This window comes from Protopterus annectens, chromosome 17.part0 (assembly GCF_019279795.1).
Source record: "Protopterus annectens isolate FY-2018-M chromosome 17.part0, PAN1.0, whole genome shotgun sequence".
Classification (NCBI taxonomy): domain Eukaryota; kingdom Metazoa; phylum Chordata; order Ceratodontiformes; family Protopteridae; genus Protopterus; species Protopterus annectens.
In genome coordinates this window covers 368149441-368176662 of record NC_056751.1, presented here as the reverse complement: position 1 = coordinate 368176662, position 27222 = coordinate 368149441, and the positions used below count along the sequence as shown (strand labels likewise).

The window sequence follows — 27222 nt, the reverse complement described above, 5'->3', positions numbered from 1 at the left end:
CTTCACGACCTTCTGCCTCTCGAGGCTATTGCAATACAATCCGACAACATGTCGGTAGTATGGTATATCAACAAACAGGGCAGAACCAGATCTTACCCACTCTGTTGAGAGGCCATTCAAGTTTGGAAATGGGCAATATCTTCTCAGCATTTTCTGGTGGCAATGCACATTCCAGGGACAACCAACGTGATAGCCAACAAGCTCAGCCAGGCAATCCTGATGCCTCACGAGTGGTCTCTGAAACAGGAAATAGCGAAGCAGATTTTCCGCAGATGGGGACAGCCTTGCTGTGATCTCTTTGCCAGCCAGATCAATGCCAAATGCAGCAGCTACTTCTCCTTCACCCCCCCCTCCGGGGGAGTCACCCAGAGACTTACTTGTTCACGATTGGCCCCTGGGTCTCCTTTATGCTTTTCCTCCCTTTCCTCTCATACCCAAGGTTATTCAGAAAGCAAAACAGCTGGGAAGCAAACTGATCCTCATTGCTCCTTACTGGCCTCATCAGGTTTGGTTCCCCTTTCTCAGGCCTCTTCTCCTAGACAATCCTTGGATTCTGGACCCAGTACCAGATCTCTTGACTCACATGTCAGGCTCACTTCATCCCTCCTTACACACCCTCAATTTGACAGCGTGGCTGCTCCAGTTCCATCCCTAGTCAGGCTTCACGACTTCTCACCCTCCGTGACTCATATCCTTACATCCTCTCATAAACCTTCCACTAGGGGACTATATTCCAGTAAATCCAGGAGATTCTCTATCTGGTCGGAGAAAAAGAATGTTGACCCTTATACCGCCTCCATTCCAGTGGTTTTGGGATTCCTGTCTGAGCTTTTCTACCAGGGATCTTCGGCTGCTACTATCAGGGTTCAATTGGCAGCAATTTCAAATTTTCATCTAGGTATTCAAGATTCTAATCTGATGTCACATAGGCTGTGCAAATCTTTCCTTAAAGGTGCCACTTTAAGACCCCCCCCCCCTTTCAAGAACCTGTTGCTTCATGAGATTTAAATTTTGTGTTATCCAAATTGACTTCTCCGTCATTTGAGCCTTCTCATTCATCCCCTTTGGAATTCCTGTCTTGGAAGACTTTGTTTTTGGTGGCTATCATGTCGGCCAGACGGGTATCAGAGTTACAAGCATTGTCTGTAAAACCCATCTGATTTTTCACAAAGACAGAGTATTTCTTCGTACTAATCCTTCCTTTGTCCCCAAGGTCTGTTCCCATGCCACTTTGAATCAATCCATGGAACTTCCAGTGTTTTTCCAAATCATTCCAACACAGCTGAATACAGGTTTCATCAGTTGGATGTCCATAGACAATTACGTTTTTATTTGCACCGGACTAAGGAATTCAGGAAATCAGATCAATTATTTATTTCCTTCTCCAAATCCAGGTCAGGTTTACCAGTTTCCAGAGTAACACTCTCAAATAGGATTTCTAGCTGTATAGCTTACATTTACACCTCTGAGGGTAGGCCTTTACCTTTCAAAAGCAAGGCTCATTCTACGAGATCTCAGTCTACCTCTGCAGCCTTTCAAGCCAGGGTCCCACTTAATAATATTTGTGCAGCAGCAACTTGGGCTACCCCTCACACATTTATTACTCATTACAAATTGGATTTAACCTCCAGGAGTAGAGCATCCTTTGTTTCCACGGTACTCAGGAATATTTTTCCTTGAGCCACCCAAGAGTAAGGTGCTAGGGACGCCGTCCCATATGTAAGAATGAAGGCAAGATAGGACTACAGAACATAAAGAAGTTATGTACTCGCCATAACGTTCCATGTTTGTAGTCCATCTCGCCCTTCATTCTTACAAACCCACCCTCCTACCCCCATCCTGGAAGTACCTGGAGACAGAAAAATATTGTTATCATTATTTTATGGAGACCTTTTAGTATTGGCTTCTTTCTGTTTGTTTGTTATTATTTCTCGTAGTTAGCAGCAAACAAGATCTGGGGATTGTATTGGTGCACCATGGGATACCTACCTAGCCACGAGCTAACTAGAAGACTTCCAGCTTGTAAATAGGCTGAGTCCTCGGCTCCGATCCCATATGTAAGAATGAAGGGCGAGATGGACTGCAAACATGGAATGTTATGGTGAGTACATCCACAGTGCACTGTGTGCCCCCAGAAAATAGAATTAAAATGCCCTACACTATCCTGCGGTAGTAGCTTGGCTAGGGATGGGTGAAAGGGGCAAATTCCCAGGGGCAAAGTGTTGGGGGATGTGATCAGCCAATCCTGAGCTCTCTTTAATGCAATACCAGCTTTTAAAAGCCAGTATTGCATTTGGGTCAAATCTGAGCGCTGTACTATTCTGTGTGCCCTCTAAATTGTAACAACTGCTCACTACATTGAAGTAAGCAGTTTAATGCAGTTTAGAAGTATTTATTTTTTTAAACTAAAAACTGAGATCTGTAACTCTCTATGCAGACAGAGTATAGACTGTAATTACAGTTTGCTACATTTGCAGCCAGCAGTCTGCAACAGTTTAAAAATATTTTTTTAACTAAAACAGGAGTGTTCTAGTGCTCCGTGCAGGCAGGGTATAAACTGTAGCCAATGATTTGCATAGTTTAAAAGAAGATATATATATATATATATATATATATATGATCTACTTCACATGACTGAAAGCTCAAAATACTGAAATTCATTTGACTGAGTCCACAATCCCGAATGTTCAAAATATTGAAAACTCATTTGACTGAATTTCAGAAATAACGAAAGCTTACAATGCTGAATTGCAAAATACAAAATGGTAGTGTGTATAGTATTTTAAGGTAAGTAAAGGGTATATGCCCTTTTCCCCACTGTACTGCGATCCTGGAGTTAGTATATATAGTGTTTTTTTGGGGGGGGATTTATCATCTGGTGTTTGTGAATAAGGTAAGCAAGTAGTTTTTAATTTTGGAAAGAGTTTGTCGTTGGTGTTGTAAGTGTGCATTTTTTTCTTTTATAGTTTTCATTTGGTGAGAGGAATTGTTGGTGATATTTGCACAGTTTATTTGGTATTGTGAACCTCGGTTTTGTGAATGTTAATGTTATTTGTGATGAAATGTTTGGTATTGGTATTCATGGATCTGTGCATTTTTTGTTATGTTAAGCAATTCACAGGTGAAGGGAAGCACACGTCTTGTCTATGGTTTAAAATTTTGTATTTTGCAGTTCAGCAACATAAGCTTTCAATATTCTGAAATTCAATCAAATGAGTTTTCAGTCATGTGAAGTGGACCCATATATATATCTTTTAAACTTTGCAAATCTTTGTCTACTTTTTATACCCTGCCTGTAACGAGCACTAGAACGCTATTTTAAGTTAAAAAAAAATATTTTTAACTGTAGCAGACTGCTGGCTGCAAATGTAGCAAACTCTAACTACAGTCTATACTCTGCCTGCATGGAGAGTTACAGAGCTCCACTTTTAGTTTAAAAAATAAATACTTTTAAACTGTATCAAACTGCTTGCTTCAATGTAGTGAGCAGTTGGTACAATTTAGAGGGCACACAGAATGGCCCTACTGGAGGGGAAAGATGGCAGCTGTGCACTGTATGATGGCTTTTCATGGGGTAGTTTAAATGCAGTGGTCTATATAACATGAAGGCTTAGGAAACAATGTCCTTAAAGTAACTAAGATTTCATGCAAATCCAGTGTGGTGTATGCTGAACAGCTCCGAAATGCCAAATAATACAAGAAGCAGCAGATTCATTCTTTATTTATAGGTGGTAGTTTAGGAACAATTTTTGGAAGAAAATTCAGTCTGGGACAATGAAAAGTTGTGCTATTTTGTAATTGTCCTTTAAATTCCCCATGCCCTTACTATGAACACAAATAATAGACTACACTGTGTTGCCAGACTCCAGTAGTAAATATAAACCATAACTGATTTTTAGCCAGTGTAATGGTACTTACTGTGATACTGGTCATTTTCCTGAATAATGCTTTTATTTGGAAAAGAAAAAAAACTGTTTACTGTATATGAACTGTCAAGACTGTTTCATAGCATTTTGTAAGAATAAAACTAAGAGATATGAGTTATATTGATAGACTGACACAATTTTCAGTGAAATAAACTCTTTGAAAGACACTTTTCAAGAGCAGTGCAATAAGGTGGGCCAAGCCCTGATTGGGGTAACAATCCTGAACACATACATGCACACATATATTATAGCAATGGTTATACAACAGTGGTCTAAAGAGCAAACTCCGTTACACTGAAAGTGACTTTCAGGGAATTTACTTTTCTGAGCTGGCACTTCTTGAAAGAGTGTTTGTTGTGGTGGCATACTGCCAGACAAGACCCCAATTAATCATGTATTCATGATGCAAACTGATCCTAAAACTGATTTTTATAAAAATCTGGCCTAACTAAACTGATGTTCCACAATTTATTTTAGGTCCTGCACTAAATCATTTGGAATTCATTGTTAACTACAGGAAAACAGAAGTGCTGCACACGTACAGTAGAGGTTTCAACATCTACCAGTTATGTTACAAACATGACATATGCTATGGTCAACAGATTCATTTCCCCAGCCCAGAGACTCTTCCAAGTAAAAAACAAGTTTCCTTTACTAAGAAGATTCTTGACAATATCAAGAATGGTCTCCTTATTGAAATTAAGAAGAAGGGTGTTTTTGCCAAGAGGCTTGGAGAAAGCCATGTCTACCATCTGCTTGAAGATCTGCCAGATAAAACAAATGAGATTCAAACTATCAACTTGCTGCCTCGGAATGAAGAGCGCAAGATATTTTGTTTTGAAAAGTTTTTACATGGTAAGGATTTTTTTTCATCTTATTAGGTCTTATATATATATATATATATACACACACACACACACACATACATACATACACACACACACACACACACACACACACACATCTGATTTATTTATAGTATTAAATCAAACACAGCCAACTTTGTGGATGTAGAGCTCACCATTTTTAATTGAAAACATAGAAGAGACCACTTCAGAAATGAAGATCATTGTTCTCCTCTACTCGTCTCTCATTAGACCCATTATAGAGTACAATGCCCCTTTTGGTATGTACCTCACAAGATATCTACAACAACTGGAAAGGCCGCAGAAATACCTCACAAAGAGGATTACTGGCCTCAAACAGATGCCCTACGCAGACCGTCTCAAAAAACTCCAGCTTTACTCCGTCACATATCGTCTACTCAGAGGTGATCTCTGCCTAACATACAAAGCTATGTTAAACCCAGAGCTGTTGGACATACTCCACTTAAAAAAAATCCCAATCCCTCCGAGCTACACGCTCTAGGGACCTAAACCTTGTCACCACAATAAACAGAACATGCCGGAGGGATATATTCCTGTCCCAGAGACTTCCCATACTCTGGAATAAACTACATATCTATATCAAACAAAGCTCCTCATTAGCACTCTTCAAGAAAAATCTTGATGACTGGATGGGAAATAGGAAATTCATCCCAGGGATCACCTCTGTGGCTCTGGTCGACAGTGGCACAGGAAAATAATTTTCTTGGGTGGCAAAAGCCAGGGTACCTTTTTGGCTGGGCTTGTATAGACCCCAGGGCCAATAGCCTAGTACCTACCTATAAACCTATATACAGTTTTTCATTTTTTTTGCAATTAACTGAATCCAAATCTCATTTTAATGTTTGCAGAAATTTCATATATTTTTATTCTGCTTATTTTTTTCCATTCTTTTTTTCTAATGTGGTCTAAATTAAATTGCTTTTTTATGTCAACATAGTAAACGCTGCAACATAAAATTTAATCTCCTTGTGGGCTTTAATTTACTGACTGTCTGAAGAAGCAGTTCCAGCTTTCAGCAACTGGGGAACATATTATTTGCTTTTATATTTTTTACTCTGATTATTTGAGCATAGACAAAGCTTCTCACTCTGTTCGCATAAAATGCTGCTGATATGAATTTCAAGACTGACACCAAATATTAATCAGAAACCAGTTTAGTAATATCTCAGGTGCTGCTCCATCAGTACTCAGCATTGTGCTTAGTTTGGGACTTCATTCAGTCAAACCAGTGGGTTTATAACTTATTTTAAGGATTTTATCTAGTTATAAAACTTCAGTATGGCATTCACAGCCATCATTCCTGAGTCTGGATTAAGGGGTATGCTTACTGTCAGTGCACCTATTTCTTTTCCTGCCACTTGTGCTATCTGAAGCTCATCCAAGCAGTTATTACAACAAAATCATTATAAATTTCATGTCAAAAGTAAAATCTAAGCCTAAGCTCCTAAGTCTTTAATGTTTCTCCATGGCAGTTAGATAGCAAATCTGAATAATCAATGATGCCTTTCATCCCTATGCGATGTTCTAAATTGCATCACATGCAAAAAGTTAAATTAGGTGATTTGTCTCCAATATCAGTCAAAGGCCAAAGCCTTCCTGAAAACACTTCCTTTGGATGAGATGGAATGCTATGTTAAAATAATTGCTCTTGACAGATGATATGGACAGTCTTCAGTCTAAGGATACCTAGCACAAGATCAAGTGGCAGTAAAGGAGCACCATTCCAGGCACAAGGCCTTTAGGACAGGTTTATCTCAAAAGTCTTCCATGCCTGTATTTTATTACTAACCTTATCTGAATCCATCACAATTATGACTCAGGACCATAAGACACTCTATGTTGCTCCGCCTGCAAAAGATGCAGAAGTGAGATGACAGGACTAAATGCCCCACACACTTCAGAGAAGACCCAGAGACTCTCGTTATGACCCTGTGACTGTGGTTATCAAGCCTGCTCTTGGGTTGACCCTGTCCATACCTATATGGGTTGCACTTGCAGACCATAGTTTCCGTGGCTTGGAAGTAATGTACAACTCTGCTGCCAGAAGGTTCTTTTACACAGCTGGATTTTCTTCATAGAGTTACATTCCCATTTGCTGCTCAGGATGGTTCATTCCTATAACTGCTTAGACCAGCTTAAAACAACTCCACTTTTATCCACTACATTAACTCTTCTCCTACACCTCCAACTACCAAGCATACCATCCCTCCACAACTACCTTGGACCATGTTATGGTCGCACTATCCAAAATCAAAAATACTAGCACAAGGGGACCTGATAATATTCCCTGTTGTCTGTCAGTAAATGTCAAGTACCACTTAGCTAGACCCCTGTTAAACCACTATAGTATATATAGCACTCCAACAGTTATGTCCTTGAAATATGGAGAATATCCAGAGTGTTACCATTAAAGAAAGGCAGCCCCACAACAGACTCTGAACACTATGCAACTTTTACCTTCACAAATACTGTTTGCAAGACTACAGAGCACATAACTTCAGAGTTAAAAAACTACGTAAGTGGCATACATACCCTGTACCCAGACCTTTTTTTGGACTTGGCTCTGTCTACTAAAAAATAGTCCATTTTTTCTAAAGGGTCAGTGAAGCCCTGGATGGGGGCGAACAACCATACTGCTTATCTTGACTTCCCACATTCTTTGATCATACTTAGACTGTCCCAAACTAACAGAAACCTGTAGGTAGTCCATGAGATAGCTAACCAGTAGTTTCGCAAAACACACAGTTAAGGTAGGGGGTACGTCCCCTCTCCAGAAGACTGTCACCCATGGGTACCACAAAGCTCTGTCCTGGCACTGTACCACTCAGCACATAATTCTGAGAAGAGAAGACATATATCAAAAGGACTGTGGCTGAATAAGTTTGCTGATGACGGAAAAGTGGGTGCACTTGCCAGAGCTCCCTTGGACACTTAGATACTCTACGAGAGCCTTGGCCAGACCATTACCTGGTGTGTCAGGCAGAGGCTTAGCTTAAATGTCAAAACATGCAGTATAATCACCATTGCAAAATACATCACCCTCTCCTCTTACCACATTGCTGGTAAAATTGTTTCTGTAATACTGTCTTGCAGCATTTTGATAGTTCTCAGTTTTACCCATGAACACTGCATTCTTTGTTCCACTACTAACTAATTCCAAGACATTCTTCTGGACCTGGTTGACTTGTGTGCAAACACAGCCAAGGTGTTAAGTAGCTTCTCAAGATATATGAGATGCTTGGTACCCAAACAAATAGTTAACACTATGTCCTTGCACTAGGAGGATCTTGCAGTGAATTCTAGACAGCAGGCTTCATCCATCACTGGAACATGTTCCAGGGGTGGAAAATATATTAACATACACTGTTGTACAGTGATTCAATAGTTTTTATATTTAGGGGTTGGATTTGGCATAATGGTTAGGGCCTTCACCTCAATGACACAAAGTACAGGGTTTGATTCTGACCTCTGGTAATTGGGTAGGATTAAAATGGCTTTTCAGGACAGTTAGCATAGTATTCACCAATGAACCTGTAAACACTGCATTTCTGTTTCATTGCTAACTAATTTTGAGACTTTGTTCCTGACCTGGTTGAGCTGTGTGCAAACAAGCCTATTCCAAACAATACAAGTCTTCTAATTCAATATCAAGCATCTATCCAGATTTCTAATATGCTGCAGGATCAGGCCTCTCCAACTCTAGTTACAAGAACAACATAGGCATAATCACTGTATGTCATTGTACTTGAGTATTCACTGGCTTCCTTTCTGTGCTCCGAGTACCACTAAGTAGCAAATTATGGGTATTCTGGGTCCTGTTAAGCATAATGGGACAAGACTCCCCACCCCTTGCCTCCTCAGTGTAAATTTTCTTTAGAGACAAAGAATTGGAATAGCTGACATTAATAATTGCTGTGGATGGTTATGATTATGAAAATGATCAATCTTCCACACTCATGTTCTTCTGGAGGACCCTGCTTTGGGGCAGACTCTTCACTATCTACAGGATTCCACAGACTGGCCACTTCAGCCTTGTTAGTCTCCAGTGAAGTGACTCAGAATTTAGTCCAGGACATTGTGTTTGCACTGGTCCCCACATTCCTCGCAAGCTGCCATTTTCAAGGTTTGGAATAAACCCAGCACTAAGCATTATGTGCATAAGAAGCCTGGTCACTTAAGTAAGTCTACTGTAGATTTTTGCAATATCTTAGTAAAATCCTGAATCATAGACATGTATTATTTCCCCCTCCAACTTTAATTCAATATTTAGCTTATTCTCCCCAGACAAAGATTTCCACTTACTGAAAAGGCACAGAAAAAGAGCCTACAGGTGCTGCTAGTATGGCTTCTTCCTCTTTTAATTATCTGTCTCCGATGGCTAGCATCTAGATGTTCCTCATGGAGCAAGCTGTGAAAAAAAACTTACCCACCTTGCTGGACAAGTAAGAAGCTGAACTGCTATTATATTATGATATGATATGATATGATATGACATGATATGAATGTTCACATTGCCTGGAGAATGTCTGATGCTCTTGTAACAACTTCTGCAACCACTGTGGGTGTCTGTATAATGACAGGTAAGGCAGTTTACTTAGCCCATTACTGAAAATTGCAGAAGTAAAAGTTGGGGTAAGGAATTACCAAATTAGATGGCATGTATACCTCTAAATACTTAGGCAAGCTGATACATCCATTCCACTGAGACAGGCTGCTGCATTAACCAATGAAGAAAGCAAAGACCTGCTTTTCTGCCTCCCAGTAAAGCACCTGCTAAGTTCCCTAAAGGTACACTACAGTCATCCGCCAGTGTCATCAGTAGTTCTGATTCTTTAGTAGCTCATGCAGGAAATCTGGATCAGGTAGAAGCAAGGTTTGCTAAATATGAAACACCATTGTGGTAAAAAGTATTCCTCCTCTTATTTTACTGTCTGTCATTAGTATAAAACCACTAAGGCATTGAAAGCAGTTCAAGCAAAAACACTTATAGGTTCTGAACAGATTAGCAGCACATGTAAACTACACTAACAACATGCGTTGAGTACCAATAATAACATAGCAGAACTACAAACACTAAATACATGGAAAACGCTCTTATGGAATCCAGGTCAAACTGCAAAATCAGGCCACCTTGGTGGACCCCTGGTATTAATAGGTTGTATAATAAAAGAAAGAAAATCCTGTCAAGAAGAAAGAGGGAATGTGCACAACAGAGCAAAAAGTCCCTCATTAGTCAAAATAAGTGAATAAGAGAACTAGTAAAGACTCTTGAAGCAGACTTTGAGGTAAAAATAGTCTCCAAACCTAAGGGTAACCATAAGGCATTTTTCAGTTATGTCCACAGTCTTAAGGGCGACACCCAACAATGTGCAGAATTAGTTGGAGATTGCATCACCTATACTCAGCCAAAAGATATAGCAAATCTGCGGACTGACAAATCCAGTTCAAATTTCACCTCCCCATCACCCCCAATAAATACCATCCACTACTCCTCCACCAATTACCACCAAAGATCAGGTTGCCACTCCACTGTCTAAAGCTAAAATATGGCTTTAATGGGCCCTAACGAGGTACTAGGTTGTTCTTAAACAGCTTAAATCAGGACTTATCAGGCCTATTAGCATCTCTAACCAAAGCCTCTGGACTAGCTTAGTCCCGATAGTGCAGAAGACAGCAACAGTCATCCCTCTGCTTAAAGGGGGACAATCTACTAAACCAGGAAGTTACAGACCCATAAGTTTGATGGTTCTTATATGTAAGACCATGGAAAGAATAATCATGGACATGACAAAGGAAACCTCCAAACTCTGGATCCAACCCAATTCAGCTTTGTCAAGGGCAGGTCATGCCTACTGAATATGGTGGATTTCTTTGAAAAAGTCACTAAGGCCATGAATGAGGATAAAACACTTCATACTACTTACCTCAGCCTAGCCAAGGCATTTGATACAATTCCCCACTCAGGTATTATAAATAAACTCACAAAACTGGGTGTAAATACCTAAATCATATGGATAGGTAATTGGTTAAAGACAAGACATATGTGGTTAAAGTGAGTGAATCCAGATCCAGCAAGAGGCCAGTTACTAGTGATATACCACAGGGTTCAATGGTGGGGCCACTCTTGTTCGGAATATACTTCTCTGAAGTCAAGGCTGATGTGGAAGCCTCTAGATGACAAAGTTTTCTGAGGACTGCAAGCTGGGGGCAATCATTGAACCCCCAACATTGTAGATATCCTTCAGGAGGGTCTAGGTCAGACAAATGATTGGTGCCAGAACCATGTCCTAAAACTAAATGTGAAAAAATGCATTATCACTCCCTTTGGAAAGTCAAATACCACTGAAAATTACAGCATCAATAGCACACCTCTAACAGTAGACTCAGAGGTGAGAGATCTAGGTACACAGACAGATAGTAGCCTGAACTTTGACAGCCATGTGTCCACAGTGGTGAGGAAGTCCTTCTATGAGGCACAACTTGAAATAAAGGTATGGCATCCAGATCCAAGGAAATTATAGTCCTGTTGTACTCAGCCCCCATTAGACCATTAATAGAATGCAATGCACCATTTGGCATGTACTTGAGTAGGCACTTATAGCAGCTGGAGTGACCTCAGTGGTTTCTTAAAAAGAAAATACAGGGTGTAAACAACATGTCTTATGCAGATAGACTAAAAGCCTTATACTTTTACTCTGTCTCCTAACGACTGTTAAGGGGTGACCTATGCCTGACCTATAAGACACTCACAAATCCAGCCCTGATGGGACTGCTACACATCCGAAAGTCAAACAGCATGAGGTTCACCCAATCTAGGGATCTAAACTTAGTGACTCAAACAAAACATGCTGGAGAGACAGTTGTGTGTCTAAGAGCTTGGCCCTTCTTTGGAACAGGCTTCCTACTCAGATTAAGCACAGCCTCTCTCTTGCCCTCTTCAAAATCAATTTTGATCAATAAATGGGGAATCACAAATTCACACTTGAAGCAGTACCTATGTCCCTGATGGACAGAGGTGATCTGTAAGATGCTCATTGCATAGGCACCCATCCATGCCATATATTGGGTAAAATTGGGTTATATTGACTACGCTTTTAAGGGTTCTTAAGCCATTAGCCTAGTAATCTCCTATGAACCTATTACTTCCAATCATAGTTCATATACTTGATTAATAGTAGAAATATGCAATTATTCAGAGACTGCTGATCTGCATGTATTCACATCCTCTGCACTTTCCCATGACTTAATTTGTGTAGTCACAAATAAAGCTATATTCAGTAGAAAACTTGCAGCAAAACAAGGCCAAACTATAGTATTCTTTTGTTTCATAACAAGGCAGTACTATGAGTCTTATCTAGCTTGCCGCATACAGTTGCTGTAAAACTGTTTTTGGTCTGAAATACAGGAACCTGTTTTTTTCACCTGTAATGTTTGAAATAATTTTACTAGAGAAAATCTATTCTGGCATTTATACTTTTAGCTATTTCAGTATAGGTCTAACACATTGCTGTTGCTCCACTGGTAAGGCAGACCATTTTGGTAACCACTGCAATCAGAGGGAGAAAGCAGCCACACCCAAATACTACTTTGTGGAACATCTACTTAGGCTGTAGAGCATATCTCCAGAAACTGAAGTTGGGTTAAAATTCTACAATCACTTTCTTCTAGTCCCCAAGAAAATCATGGATTCAGACCTATCCTAGATTTCAACAAAAACATCTGCTACATCAGTTTCAGCATGACCAGACTCCATTCATTATTCCCTGTTGCTGCAGTTATTCTGAGTGTGTTCCATAAACACAAAGAACATTTAATGGAACATCACGTTCCACAGGAAACACTGAAAATTCCTGCTTTTTCTTCTGAAGATATTCAGCTGCAGGACAGTTGTCTCCTGCCACTTTCATCAGCAGTGAATGTTTTTTACCAAATACCTCCCAATGAAGATGGCAGATCCAGGAGAGGAAGTAGTTTTGGAAACTTACATGGGTGAGTGCTTGCTGATTGCCCATTAGGTTGGTCAGTCTCAGGATCTTGTGCCCAAGGAACTGCCCAAGCTTCAGCCTATAGGCTTCTTTGTCAGATGAACCAAGTCAGCCTTCCTGCCACCTCAAAGCATCCACTTCATAGAAAAAGTGAAGAATTCATAATTAAGGAAAACACTATACTGCAGTGGTGATTCTGCGGTAGCGCTGTCGCCTCACAGACGTTGCCCATTCGATTTTCAGTTAGAGCGTCTTTTTGTCTGTTGACATGTGTGAATGGGCATTCCTTCATTGAAGGTTGTGCGTTAGGCCCGGCAAACCAGCACATAAAAATCTATTGCCAATCATTAGCGGACCGGAGTTCCGCTGTGGCGACCCCTAACCGGGAAAAGCCAAAAGACACAAACAAACTGCTGATGCACAGAATTAAAGGCTTCAAATTCTAGTTGTTTAAAAGAGTTCCTCACACATTTCTGCAGTTCCTCTTTTTTATAGACACATGCATCTTCACAGTTCCCTTGGCAAAGCTGATTAGGAAGGTGTTGCAGACACCAAAGTGTTATTACCTCTTGTTTGACCTTCTGCTGTTAGAGTCCTTTCATCAGGTCTAGGATCAGCATTCATGTTCTTATTTGAACTAGTTATGGCAGCCTTCCTCCCGGGTGGGGAAGGCATTTGGATATTCATAAGACTGAGAGAGTCTGGGAGCCTATGGAAAAGGGTCTCCATATAAATTGTCAGGGAAGGTATATGCCTTTTTGAGGAGAGCTGACAGATAACCAGTTGCTCTGTACCTAAACAAATTGAAAGCAAGTCTTACACTATTTTCAGGGAATCACAGAGGATCTGGCAATAAATGCTACACTGAAGGCTTCATCCATCAGTGATGCATGTTCCAGAGAGAGAAAATAATCTTAACATACTCTGTCATTACTTCAATAACACTATGTCATAGTATTTTTATAGTTCTCATCAGTTTATATTGTGTAAATTATAAACCAAAAAGACAGACGGGCACAGTTAAGGCAGGAATCAATATATAAACTGTATCAAGCAGCTGTTAAGCTTCTCCTAAGGTATATGCGGGTAATTGTCAGGAAGGTATATGCCTTTTTGAGAGAGCTGACACATAACGGATCTGGCAATAAATGCTACACTGAAGGCTTCATCCATCAGTGATGCATGTTCCAGAGAGAGAAAATAATCTTAACATACTCTGTCATTACTTCAATAACACTATGTCATAGTATTTTTATAGTCAAATCAGTAAAAATTGTGTCTCAAATACACACCACTGTGCCCTCGAACCTGATAAATGTAAATTATAAACCAGACAGACTCACACAGTTAACAAATGAAAAGTAAGTAAATTAATTATTTTAGCCTATTCTTAGATTTGTATTCACCTGTTATACTTAAGTTAGCTGTTCAGAAAGCTCTATTACTCAGATTAACTAAATTATACTGAGGTTATAAAGAGCACAATTTGATTGTTCTCAAAATAAGGGCATTTGGATGAACTTTATGTTCCATTCCAAAGTGGCATCTGAACTCTTTCAGCATTCTTTCTAATATATTTTGCTGAAGCCCAAAAGAGGAGGCACAAGGCTTTATGAACCTATACTCTTGGTGTTCACAGAGAGCATCCGTTTTGGTTTCTAAAGGTCATATATGTGAGAAATGTAGACCTTAGTTGACCAACCAGTGTGTAGAAGTGTAAATGGCTATTCAGTTGCATTGTCCTAAATCTCATTCATATGCTTTAAAAGGCATTCTGCTGGGGAGGTGGCCACTTGAAGCATTTAAATCAGGGATGTGCCCAGAACTTATATGTATGCCACAGCTATCTGGTCTACACCTCACACATTCACTAGACACTGCAATCAACACCTGCCTTCTTGAAAAATAACTTATGAAGTACTATATTTTGTCTTGTTTGACTATTTGAGAATCTTCCATTTGGTTATACCCACTCCAGATGTCCCCTATAAGTAAGGTAGTTCTGATACATTCACTCACTATTTCTGAATATCTTTAAGATGGACTTCTAGAGTGGATCATTAACTACCATTCATTTTCTTCCACTTCAAGAACATCAGAATTCTTGGGGCATTTTCTCTCTAGAATGGTTAATAATTTAAAGGATTTACACAGAAGGGAGATGCAGGAATAAACATGCTGGTAACATTCTGTCACAGATAGACAACTGGGAGCCAAAACTGGGTATATTTAGCAGTGAACTCATCTCTTAACTTAAGCTCTGGGACACCCAAATAGATTATGGAAGGTGGGTAGACATAACAGATTGCAGTACTGAAATATTTTGTATCTTGTCCAAAAATTTCACTGGAGGATGGTTGGCTGGATCCAGTCTAGAACTCCCTTACAAAGCTTAAGTATGCTTAGTACATTACTACTGCATATAAACAAGGTATCAAAACACCTTGCCATAGGACTTATCTGTAAATCGTTAATGGTCAACTCCCACTCATCAAAGATACCAGTCTGGAGTTCTTCTCATAACTGAATGTCCCAGTCACAAAGCAGTATCCATGAGTTTAAAGTTTAAAGTGACCAGATTGCTGTACTGCGGAGCTTGCAAGCATGGACTCTGAGGAATAACAGATTAACACAGTACCAGCTGTTTCTTTTTCTCGTTTGTTATGAACTTGAAGTAATTACCTCTACGAAGTGGAGGGTATGGTGGGCACATCCCCCATGCACAATTCCCCTCCAACAGCACTAAATTTGTTTTATTATGTTCAAATTAAGAGTCATTTAGCTTTCTATCTGAGTCTTGCTGCTGAGGTTTGTGACCATTCAGATACAAACGATGTACCCACACATGCCTCAACTCAATCTTAGTTCCTTCTTTCCTTTCTTGTTTTCTGGCTTTAGCAGACTTTTAAGTCTCTTTTCTCCTGATTTATTTTAGTCCTCTTAATGTTTTGCATGCTGTTTCAATCCCAGTTTTAATGTTTTGCATGCTGTTTCAGTCCTAGTTATAATATTTTTCATGCTGTTTCATTCCCAGTTCACCCTTCTTTTCCCTACCTTTTTTTCAGAACTTCTTTTTAAACAATTTATTCCTTTTTTATTTATTTTGTCTACATGATATTTCACTCCCAGTTTACCCTTCTTTTCCCTACCTTTTTTCAGAACTTCTTTTTAAACAATTTATTCCTTTTTATTTATTTTGTCTACATTTTCACCAGGCCATTTTCAGGTATGTTTCTCCATTCTCTTCCAAGTTTGTTCTCTTTCACTGTTTCTTTTTTTTATGTTGTATAATTCCCTGGGCAGGTGTAAAGTTCTCTTTCCATTTTATTGTAGGTTGCACCTGTCAGCAGCTCCTCATATCATCCCTACCTTATTTCCAGTTCTTCTTTTCTTTATTGTATAACATATATTTGGAATCTTTTTTCAGAAGTCCAAATAAGAAAAGCAGTCAAGTTTTGTGTTTTTTATCACACCCACAGTGAGTGCAGCTTCGTACTGTTATGATTGTGTGCAGTAAATGCTGCTATCAAAGGAGATGACCATGTGTACTGTTCATGTCTGCACACAGTTGTACAGTAGCAAGTTATCCACCTCTCTGTGCCCCACTGTGGCTGAGGACAGGTGCGTCTGCACCAAGGAAATAACCATGTGTACCACACATCTGCAAACAGTTGTGGGATAACAGACAGTCCACCTCCCTGTGTTCTGCTGAAGATGAGGAGAGTTGGGATACTCTAGATATATCTATTCTTTCTCTCATGACTTCCTGCAGCCCAGCAGCAAGTGTGCATGCTCCTTAGGCAAAAAGTTGCACAATGCACCTATGGTTTCATAGTATTAGTACATTTCAGGATAGATGGTGCTCCTCATCATTCTGAGTGTGTTATTTAACCCTTCTAAGATTTGGAAGATTTACTTCACTCATCTTTAATCACAGACACATAAATAACAGTGGTACCAATGTAGCATCTTTTATGGCACCAGATGGGGAAGAACATTTATTGATTTAAATTAAGTGTCTTGGAATATCCGCACAAAAAGAAAACTTACCAGTTGCACAGATTCATGATTTATTGTGTTAAGCTACTTAACATAACAAATAGGCTAATCTTGAATATCTGTGCCACAAGACACAGCATGTAAATCACATATGTGGGTAAATGTGCTAAGACAATAATGTACAGATCCTCCATCTGAAGTCACACAGTACCTCTAGTAGCCTATGAGAGTTTTTTTTTAACTCAGTCAGATATCAACATACATTTTACCACACTGGCTTTATTACGATATATTTTGACAAAAACAATATGGAATCATACACTGATTCTTATGTGAATAAAACACACCATGTGTTCTAGTCTAGTGAAAACAAACATTTAGGACCAACATATTCTTATCACACCCTGCTTTTTCTAAATGTGAAGCTCACTTCATGCACATATTAAGTCAAGCAGTAGAGCTTTAGCACAGTTCTTAAATTTTCCATTCTTTTATTTATGTCTGTAATGCTGTAAGTTCGCATGATAAAACATGGTTGGCTATGTTGGCCATGAAATGCACATACTAGCTAAAGTGTTCCATTAGGCAACATGTGTATGTGCATGTGTATGATAGTGTTGCCACCTTTTCAAATGCCCAAAGTGGGACATTTTTGGTACCAACATCAAATTTTGCAGGGCAAAACATACCCACGGCCACTACAAAGGACATAACTTAAATTTTTTTTGCCTAAATAAAAGCTTATTCTTGTATTTTACTTGCTTATTCTGTTTCTTATAATTGGTGCTGCGGTAGCATTGTCGCCTCATAGCAAGATGTTGTCCCGTTCGATTCTCAGCTACAGCGTCTTCTGTGTGGAGGCATACGTGAATGGGGCATGCTTTCGTTGAAGGTTGTGCGTCAGGGCTGGTAATCCAGTATGTAAAGATCCACTACCAATCATTAGCGGACCGGAGTTCCGCTGTGGCAACCCTTAACCGGGAAAAGCCGAAAGACACAAACAAATTCTGTTTCTTATAACATTTAGGTGTTTCAGATACAATATAACTGTTTTATGCAACTATTACAAAAAATATAGGAAAATAATTGTGCCCTAAAAATCTCAGGACATTTGCCATTTTTATGATTTTGTTGCAGGACACAACTGCCCAAAGAGGGACTGCCCCACGCAAAGTGGGACAGGTGGTAACCCTAGTGTATGACACAATATATAAGAAAAGCATGTGATTACAAAGTACCACATTGTACTAGCGAACCAATGGAGGGGGTCTCCCAGACAAGTACGGAAGGAATAATGGTGATATTACGGCTCTGACAAGGGCTGCTGTGGACTGAATCAAAATGACAGAGAGGGGAAGGAAAAAAAACTATAATAATAAAAAAAAATATTAGGGTATAGATATGTTGTGAATTAGTGATAGAAGGACTGGATAACCTAATAGCAAAAAAGATTATCAGCAGTTAACAGAATGACAAAAAAAACAGATTGTAAAGACTGCTAATGTATTGACTAGGACAGAGTTTTGTTATTCTGCTGTCTTTTACAAGGAACTGCATTGTAGATATATTTTTGCTAGATTAGCTGTGGATATTTGTCAAGTCAGTTAACTGTTATCAAAACATAATGAAAAACACACATACAGTATATGGGCTTGATGGATCATTTATATGAGGACCTCTTTCAATGAAAGTTAAGAAATAAAGGGATAAAAAAAGATGCATGTGTTATTGGGAGGCAAGCCTCCATACCTTCTACACAGGACACACCTCCTTATTTACTATAATTACCTAAAGATCGCACCAGATCAGAGTAGGATAGCCCTTTCTCAGAAATGGCTCATTTATGAAACATTTGTTTCGCTCATAAAAATTTACAAAAATGGACTCCTATAGTTTAATTTGATCATCACTGTCTTCTTATATCAACTGGATAACCCTGCAAAGTATATGTAGGTGTGAGGGATACCATATATAGTAATATATGTTAATAAATATATAATATGGTAGCCCATTGTCTGTGCCACCCCATTCTCTTCTCATCTCCCATTAAATCATACTTATAAACAGGTTTTCATATAGCGACTGGTACATAACATAAGCGAGTCATGCTATTTCCCATAGCAGTGAAGCACAACAGCACAGTAGTATGTTCTGCAACCTGGCACAGTCAGGTGAATATTTCTGCAAATTATCCATTTGGTGTAGCATCAAACTGGCAAACTTAGTAAACCATTTTAGAAACTAGAGTCACTGTCAGATATGAAGTATAAATATCAATAATGTGTTTTCACTGTGTTTGCTACTAACCATAGCGTTTACTGCTTTGGGTTACAATAACTGACTGAGATGCTTCAGCCTTATGAGTATATGTCATGTAACTGATGTAAGGTGAAAGCCATTTTGATTGCTTTCAAATGTAAACTGTTTCAGATTTAGAAAACTTCAAGAAGAAAAAGGCCACCTCTCCAAAATTTGAAATATACCTCTGTTTTGGACAGCGAATGCATGATCTGCAGCATAAGGAAAAAAAGCTGATTTTAGTAAAGGTAGGAATTTTATTAAAGTGCATGCTATATCTTAAGAATCAATCTACAACCTGTAATGGAATCCTGTTTTAATATGATGTATCAGTAAGAAGGGATGTGTCAAAAAGCAAATGTAATGTCTTCTACAAATAAATTACTGCCAAGTATATTTTTTGATGGACTCTGATTTTGTGCCTTTGCACTCTGAGGTTGATAGGAACATGTCCGTCATTTATAAAATCGGATATATTCAAAAGGTTTTGTCAGTATCTGGGCTTATGGTAAATGTTCTGCAGAGTTAAACAGCAGTTGCTACTGATGTTCACTAAACCCAGTCTAGTGTTTAACTAACAAAGTGCAAAGGAGCTGGATTTTCTTAAGAGATATAAAGGTACTCTGAGAAGGGTTAACCTTAATTTCAAGTCTGATCAGAAAGGGACACACTGAGTCTTCCACAAATATAAGACTGTTCAGATATTGAGCTATTTTTAAAGACTAAACAGAAATTGTAGCGCATCAAAGAGTCATTTTTGCTGATAATGGCAATCTGTATGTATTGACAGTTTGACCTGTTTCCACCTCAGATGTGTTTGGCCAAAATCCAACCATAGTAAAATAAAATGTGAGTGAGTGAGCTACAAACTACAAAAGAGAACAGTATTTCAATTTACTGACTCAGAATAAATTGTAAAAACATAGCCTATACTGATTGTGAAAAGGTTATGTGTTTTGTTTTTAAGTGTTTGTTTCTTTGTGCATTATTTAAAATCAAATAAAAACTTAAAAAAAAAAAAAGAAGAAGGTTAAAGCCCTGACTAAGGTCCATATGATGAAAGTTCAGCTAGTGGTTTGGGCACTTGATGAGGGGGATAGGCATACTCATCATGGGGCTGGGGCAATTGATGAAATAGGAAGGAGATGATGGCTATGCCTGTTCTGGGAGTGGGGCAGGGTAGAATGGGATGCATACCTTTTTTGTTTACACTTGGTGGAGGGATAGGCTGGATTAGAAATTATTGGTATGGGATTTCCTTTCAGCCCACAAAGCCACTGCATGGTGGTAACTCTCATGAGCAAACAGCACAAGTCTGAATTCACTGGCAGGGGGGTATTGTGGGTCCCTGCACTGACTTCAGTAGCCTGTTCCCTTACCCAGGTGTTGGAGTTAGGCTGAATACCAAAAAATGCTGAGATTGCAGGGATGCTGGCAAGAGCTCATACAGCCTGATGTGTGCAAGGATGACAACTGCTCTGGAAGGCTATTGCTCTAATGCATCTGAAAGACGTGGGTTCTCATCACTAGAAAATGAATGGGCCACATCTAAGTGAGGGAGACTCAGTGGTTGGCATGGTAGAGGGGAAAAGCATTTATAGAACAAAATGCAGTTATACAGTGAGAATAAATTAAAGAGGTATAAAGTATATAATGAAATCATTATAAGTGACCATGTTTTTGAAGTGCAGGTATGGCCCTGTTAAATCTAAATTTGTTACATCTCTAATAACCTGAAAGGTTTACATCTCACAGTTAAGAGATAATCTCCATCCCAGACGTATGTGTAATGCATTCCTACTGATCAGTTGGAATTTCCAAAACAAGCAGAGATGTAGCTAGGATTTTTGGTATGTATGTCATCTGCTTACCAATTTCAATAGCATAGCCTCCTCCCAATTTGTAGCGATTTCCCTGTATTACAGTGCACAGTTTTGATAGGTTAGTTAACAACAGCAATGACCCATACCTAATGCAATAAGCTATCTTCCCCAGACCTAACAAAGCAAATTGAACAACACTAATGCAAGCAACAGCAAAGTAATACAATTAGGGTAGTTTAATATATTGAATAAGGGGTAGCTTGATGGTTGAAGCTTGTAAAGGCTACAAGTTTAATAAAAATATTATAACAGCAGATGAGCCCAGATACTAGTTTGCCATTTAACAAAAGCATTATTTCAGGGCCAGTAGTCAGGTAAATAAACCCTTGAACTTTTTATGCAGTAAGTTGAAAACTGATACAGCAACAAGAGGATAAAAACAATGTTGTGCCATTACAGCTGTCAGCAGGATATATTTTCTTCTTTTGCATCCCTGTTGCTGACTTCTCAACTGTTGATTCTCAATTAACAGTCCAGAATCAGACATACTAAAGAGACTGTATTAAAAAAAGAAAGAAAAAAGTTAATAATGTAGTGTTGATACCACCTCAGCAAACAACATTCAGGTGTTGCATATTTGGCACCATTGGTCATCACCAACCTGTTTTTTACATTTTTGCAAGGGGTCAGAGTGTCAAATCAACATTAGTCAATGGCTGACTAATACTGATGCAACATCCCAACCCTGTGTAAGAATGGGAACACTAATCAATGCTGATTTGACATCCTGACCTCATGTAAAAATGTAAACACTGACTAATGTTGAGGTGACACCATGACCACTATGCAAAAATGGGAATATTGACTAATGTTGATGTGACACCCCAACCCCAAGCCAAAATGGGAAAAAGGGTTGAGGATGAAGATGACAACCAACAGTGTCAAATATGTAACACCTAAATGTTGTTTGCTGAGGTGGCATCAGCACTACATCCCATTCCTTTATTTATTTTTTTTTTTTGCTAAAGTTTTTTTAGTTTACCTGATGCTGGACTCTCAATTGAGAATCAACAGCTGAGGTTTGAGCAATAGGGCCGCAAGAGAAGAAAATAAATCCTTCCAGTGCGAGAGCTGTATCAGCACAAACCTGTGCTGTATCAGTTTTCAATGTACTGCATAAAAATTAAAGGATTTATTTATCTGACTACTGGCCCTGATGTGAAGTATGCTGGCACATAGCAGGTTAGTGTCTGGGCTCATCTGCTGTTATAAATATATTTTATTCTGTTTGTAGCTTTTATAAGATTTGACCACCAAGCCATCCCTTGTCTCAAAAAGAGAAAAAAGTACCTTTAAGGCTTGTGCCACTGGTTAGATTCCTCTACAAAAATTAGTAGTCTTAGGGCAGTTGCACTAAGTCACCAGAACCACTGTCACAGATCAAAAACAGTGTTTTTTGTTCTTTAGAATAATATAATATAGCAATAACCCACGCCTGGGTGTGGGTAATGCTAAGAACCGTTGCGGTTGGCGTTTATGACATTATTTAAGAAAGAAACTATTACTTTTCTTAAATAATGGCATAATAATGCCTGTTTACTGCCCTTCCGCAGATGTCTGGCATCTGCGGCAGTTCTGATGTACCGCGCCTGCGCGGAGAAAGCAAGATCTCCGTTGCTTTTTAGTGATCTCACTATGTTAAAAATGTTTTTTAACATAAGACAGTTTTAAAATAAGCAACGGACATCTCCGTGGCTTATTTTAAAACTGTCTCGCTATGTTAAACTCATTTAACATAGTGAGACACTAAAGCAATGGAGATCTTGCGATCTCCGTTGCTTTTTAAACATAGGTAATATGCTAAAATAGGAGAAATAAGCAACGGACATCTCCGTTGCTTGTTTTAAGCTGTGTCTATGTTAAACCTATTTAACATAGCGAGACAGTGTTTTGTGGGTCTATAATGGAAAAAGTCCGGCGACGGACCTTTTCCATTAGTATAACTCGATTTACAATAACGCTGGCCAATCAGCTCATGGTATAATAGAATAGTAAACACTAAATGTAGTGAACTGTTGACATGTTAATTCTCTTCTTTTAGTCAAGTTATTTCAATGTTTATATTCCATTGTTCATTTAGTTCCACTCTAGCATTCACTGCTTTGTTTGCTTAAAGGAACCAGTCTCACAAGTGCATTTGTCATTGCTATACTAGTGCCCCAAGCATGCAAGAAAATGGTTTGTGTATATAATCTGCTTTATTGATATTAGTAATAATGACAACTCCCTGGGCATGCAATGAAATACTCTGTGCACATAACTTGTTTTGTCAATATTAGAAACAAAACAGTCACCAACATAGTCAGTGAAACCCTTGCATGGGCTTCATTTCAAAATGGCTAGGCAAACCCACTTTCTAACTGGCATCTATAAACCACCACTTCAGAATACAGAAATAGGCACCGTGCAAGTATTATGTCCTGCTGAAGGATGTCATCTGCTGGCAAACAATGGACTGACCACAGTATTAAATGTTAATAATGCAACTTTTTATTAATATTACATAATATGAAGTACTGATAAGTTGGGACTGTTTGCTGGTTAGTTTTACTGAAGCAGTAATTAGTAGACTTAAAACAAAATATGCTCTTGGATGTGATGTATGACAATATTTATGCATTTTCTGTGTCCATTTTTTCTTGCTGTATTTAGTACATTTTTTACTGCAACCATTTCCAACCAATGAAAATGTTACTGGGAATGAAGACATCTATCAATGTGTCACCGTGCTGATTTTGCTTTCAGAAGAAACATCATTACATTTCATGCAGTGTTAATTAGCTGTTGTGAAATCAAGTCTTAGGTCAGGTTTTGCAAATGCTTGTCACAGTTGTTCTCTTTTTGAAATCTCCACAGTATATTTAGAAAAAGTGCACAGTTATATGATCAGCGTGCCAAAAATATATACAGACTGCTCCCCTATGTGAGAGAGTCCTCTGAAACCATGGAAATGGAACACTTAGCCTCTGTGTGTTAGACTGCAGAAGACATACACAAATCAGCTTCAGTTTAAAAATAGTGTGACTAAGAAATGTAGTTATTACTGCACAGAGATGTTTAACTAATGCTTATCACTGTATTGACATGCCACAAATCCCCATGCAGTAATAGAGACGGACACCCTTTAATCTCCTGTTGTGCGTTGCATAACTCCACAGCAAAATTGAGCTGCAAAATATCCTGGAATTTGGTGTCACTGCCATGTGGTGTTTACTGAGGAAATCCTATGACTCATCCATTTCATCTATTATGTATACGTTTAAATAGACCACATTTTTATGCATGCAACAAAGTACTGATTTTTGCAATGGGGACAGTGGAATGGAATAAGCAGCTGAAAGAAGTTACAAATTTGAAAGTGTGCAAATGTTTATTGTATACCTACATGTGCCATGATGACTTTTTTCTTTTCCTACAGATTGTACCTAAATTCTGCAGTTACCTTTATGAAGTGGCACAGCGTGAGGGTGCATCTTCTCTGAACAGTGACACGGTCAGCCTACAGATCTCAAACAATAGCTTATACGATATCATTGATTCCTTTTTAAATTCCATGGATGTGGACATGAATGTAGAATGTTTTCCAAACCTTTGAGGAATAAGTGCTTTCATTAATGTTAGAAGCTCTATCAGCACTCTCCAGATGCAACAAAGAAAATTCTGTTAAAGCAAGAAACACCCGAAGTATATACATGGCTGCCTGCTGTATATGATCAACGTTTTTATTTATGGTAATGGGGAGTACACTGACTACTTCTGGAAACAAGGCCAGGCCTTCAGAATATTATTCAGATGACTCACTTCTGAGCTTCCAAGTAACACAAAGCAGTCTTTTTCTTAATTACATAGGCTATGAGTTCTGTGTCTCGCATTCAGACGTTTTAACCTTTTTAGCAGCAAACTCATGAACTGTCATTTCAGAGCCAGTCCCAAATTCCTTTTCAGTGAGACAGGAACCATCAAGCTAGATTCATTTAATGGGCAGTTGTTCCAGTTGTATCTAACTTATCTCAAGGTTTTGTGAACTTAATTTTGGGAGTATACTCCTGCCTGGGGATATGGTGAGTGTCTCACAAGTAAAAATAATTTTGATGAAATGGGTTTCGTGGTTTTTGACACTTTGAAAAGTCAGTCAAGGGCAAGAGCCATATCCATTTAGAAACAGTACTGGGCATTTTTCATATCATGCAGCTTGTTTAACCTCTTAGCTCTGTAACAACTTTCAAATAGTTAATATTAGTACTTGTGTCTCCTCTCCCCTCTTCTTTTACCATTTGTTCATCATATTCTTGGGATGCTATTCATTTGTGTCCTTTTATAATCTTCATATGATCCCACATTCAAGCCCTAACTGTTTAGGAGCTCAGTTAAAAGATGGCATTTTACCTTTTAACCCCTTTTGATGCCTTTCAGTCTGACTTTCACCTTAATCTGTTAAGGTTCAATGTAAATGGCGTAAAAGTGAATGAAAGATAAAATATTTTGTAAGATATTTTCACACCCTTGAAAGCCCACTAGACAGCATTATGTTCCATATGTCACTAAATACAGTGCCCTCTTATAAATATCTGTAACACACTTAACCATCATATCTACTTCACCAAAAATAAATTGTTTAATACTACATTCCACCACAGGTTTGTCTTACTTTTTCACAAGATACTTCCACGTTTTCTGGGAGCAGTTCACTTTTTCTGATGTCACTGCTAACTGAAATGCTGTTGATAGAAAATTGTAAACTTTTTTGCTGCCTTGGCTTACTGTTTGAAAACAGCAATTGGTTGATGCAGACAGGGTTGTCCCTCCCACCCTTGGGAAATATTTATTTAATATATGCATTTGAAAGTTATCTTTCTGGCATTCCATTATGCGTTGCATATACAACTGTTTCAGTAACAGTGCCAAGTCACTTGGGACAAATTGACATAATGTCTTATTTGATTACAGTGATGTTGTGCTCACTGTGACCTCTTCCATTTTACAACTCAAGGCTCTGTGCAGTCATTTTAGTTTGTCTGCTATATTCTACAAGTTTGGGACCAACTGTGCCCCATATGACCAGTGTATAACTATTAGCTCAAATTCTGAAGAAGCTGGTGAGGGTGAAATGGGACTGACTGAGGCTTACTCACCCATCGACTATTGATAGTCCTGCAACAGGACCAAAATATGGGTGAATGCATAAAATTACAGCTCCATGCACACAAATTTAATAGTATGCAAGCCACTCTATTTGGGAGTGTTTACATGCCCCAACCTAAGTATATTGGCCATGGAACATTGTCTCTGGCCTACAAGGGGAGTGTGTTAGGGACTTACAAAATATATTTTTTTAATTCTCCCCCTTTCCATATGACAGCCTTGTTTGATGGTTCTTGCCTTCCTCTCTGTAGATCATTATATATAATGTTCCTATTGAGCCACTGTAGCTAGATAGCACATGCATGTTAGTACTGAGCACGTGCGAGAACAGTGCCATTTTGTGCAGTCAGCCAGAGCGAATGCAGGCAGGAATGGAAATGCATTTCCGAGTGTGTTTGAAGTAACGTGTGAATCATTTAACTTGAATATATGTTCCAATTACAGTTCCTGACAATGTTTATGTACAGTAAATATCTTGAACCCATACACTGCTTCATCGTCTCTTTTGAATGCACGAGACAAGCAACATGGTCTCAGAAGTGGGATGTCTAAAACAACATGGTGCCAGAAAATTATCTGAAGTTGAAACAACACACACAAGCAATGAGGCACATGGTTAGAAGTGGAGGAATATGTCAGAGTGAACTCACAAACAGGTCAGCAGTTATTCAAAGGTACTTAAATTTGTTACTCATTCACTCTGGCGCAGCTCAGAAAAAGCAGCCTGCTTAATGCCACCATAGGAACAACAGTGCAGCCTGAGCTCATTTTCAGAAAATCCATTTGTAATACCATACAGAAAACAAATGTTCAGAACTCTTTAACTATAAGAGCTAGACTAAAAAGGTAAATGCAAAAGTTGTTCAGCAGACACGGACCTTTCCAACAGTGTAAATGATGATAGTGCATATCAATATCAAAGTCATTATTAAATATTTGGCATATTTTTTACCTTTTTGGAAAAGCAAAGCACAATATCTTGGTCAGTATATAACATGTAGACCCATACAATGTGTATTTAATTTGTTAGTATGAATGTCAGCTTTAAAATGATACCTTAACCATTACTGTGTGATGCTCTTTTATGGAGATATTCACAGAA

At 38.7% G+C, this 27222-nt stretch overlaps 1 protein-coding gene across 2 annotated transcripts in view; it reads left to right on the top strand.

Annotated features, from left to right (window-relative positions):
• Positions 1–26946, top strand: part of LOC122791848 (interferon regulatory factor 3-like) — a 151773-nt gene extending 124827 nt beyond the window's left edge. Inside the window, exons 6-8 of one of the 2 annotated variants that reach the window (XM_044059823.1) lie at positions 4404–4781; positions 19228–19343; positions 24397–26946. In XM_044059823.1, the coding sequence (XP_043915758.1) occupies positions 4404–4781; positions 19228–19343; positions 24397–24573 (671 nt within the window). In that variant the 3' untranslated portion in view covers positions 24574–26946. The remainder of the gene's footprint in view (positions 1–4403; positions 4782–19227; positions 19344–24396) is intronic. The other variant, XM_044059824.1, reaches the window with a different exon arrangement.
• The last annotated feature ends 276 nt before the right edge of the window (positions 26947–27222 follow it).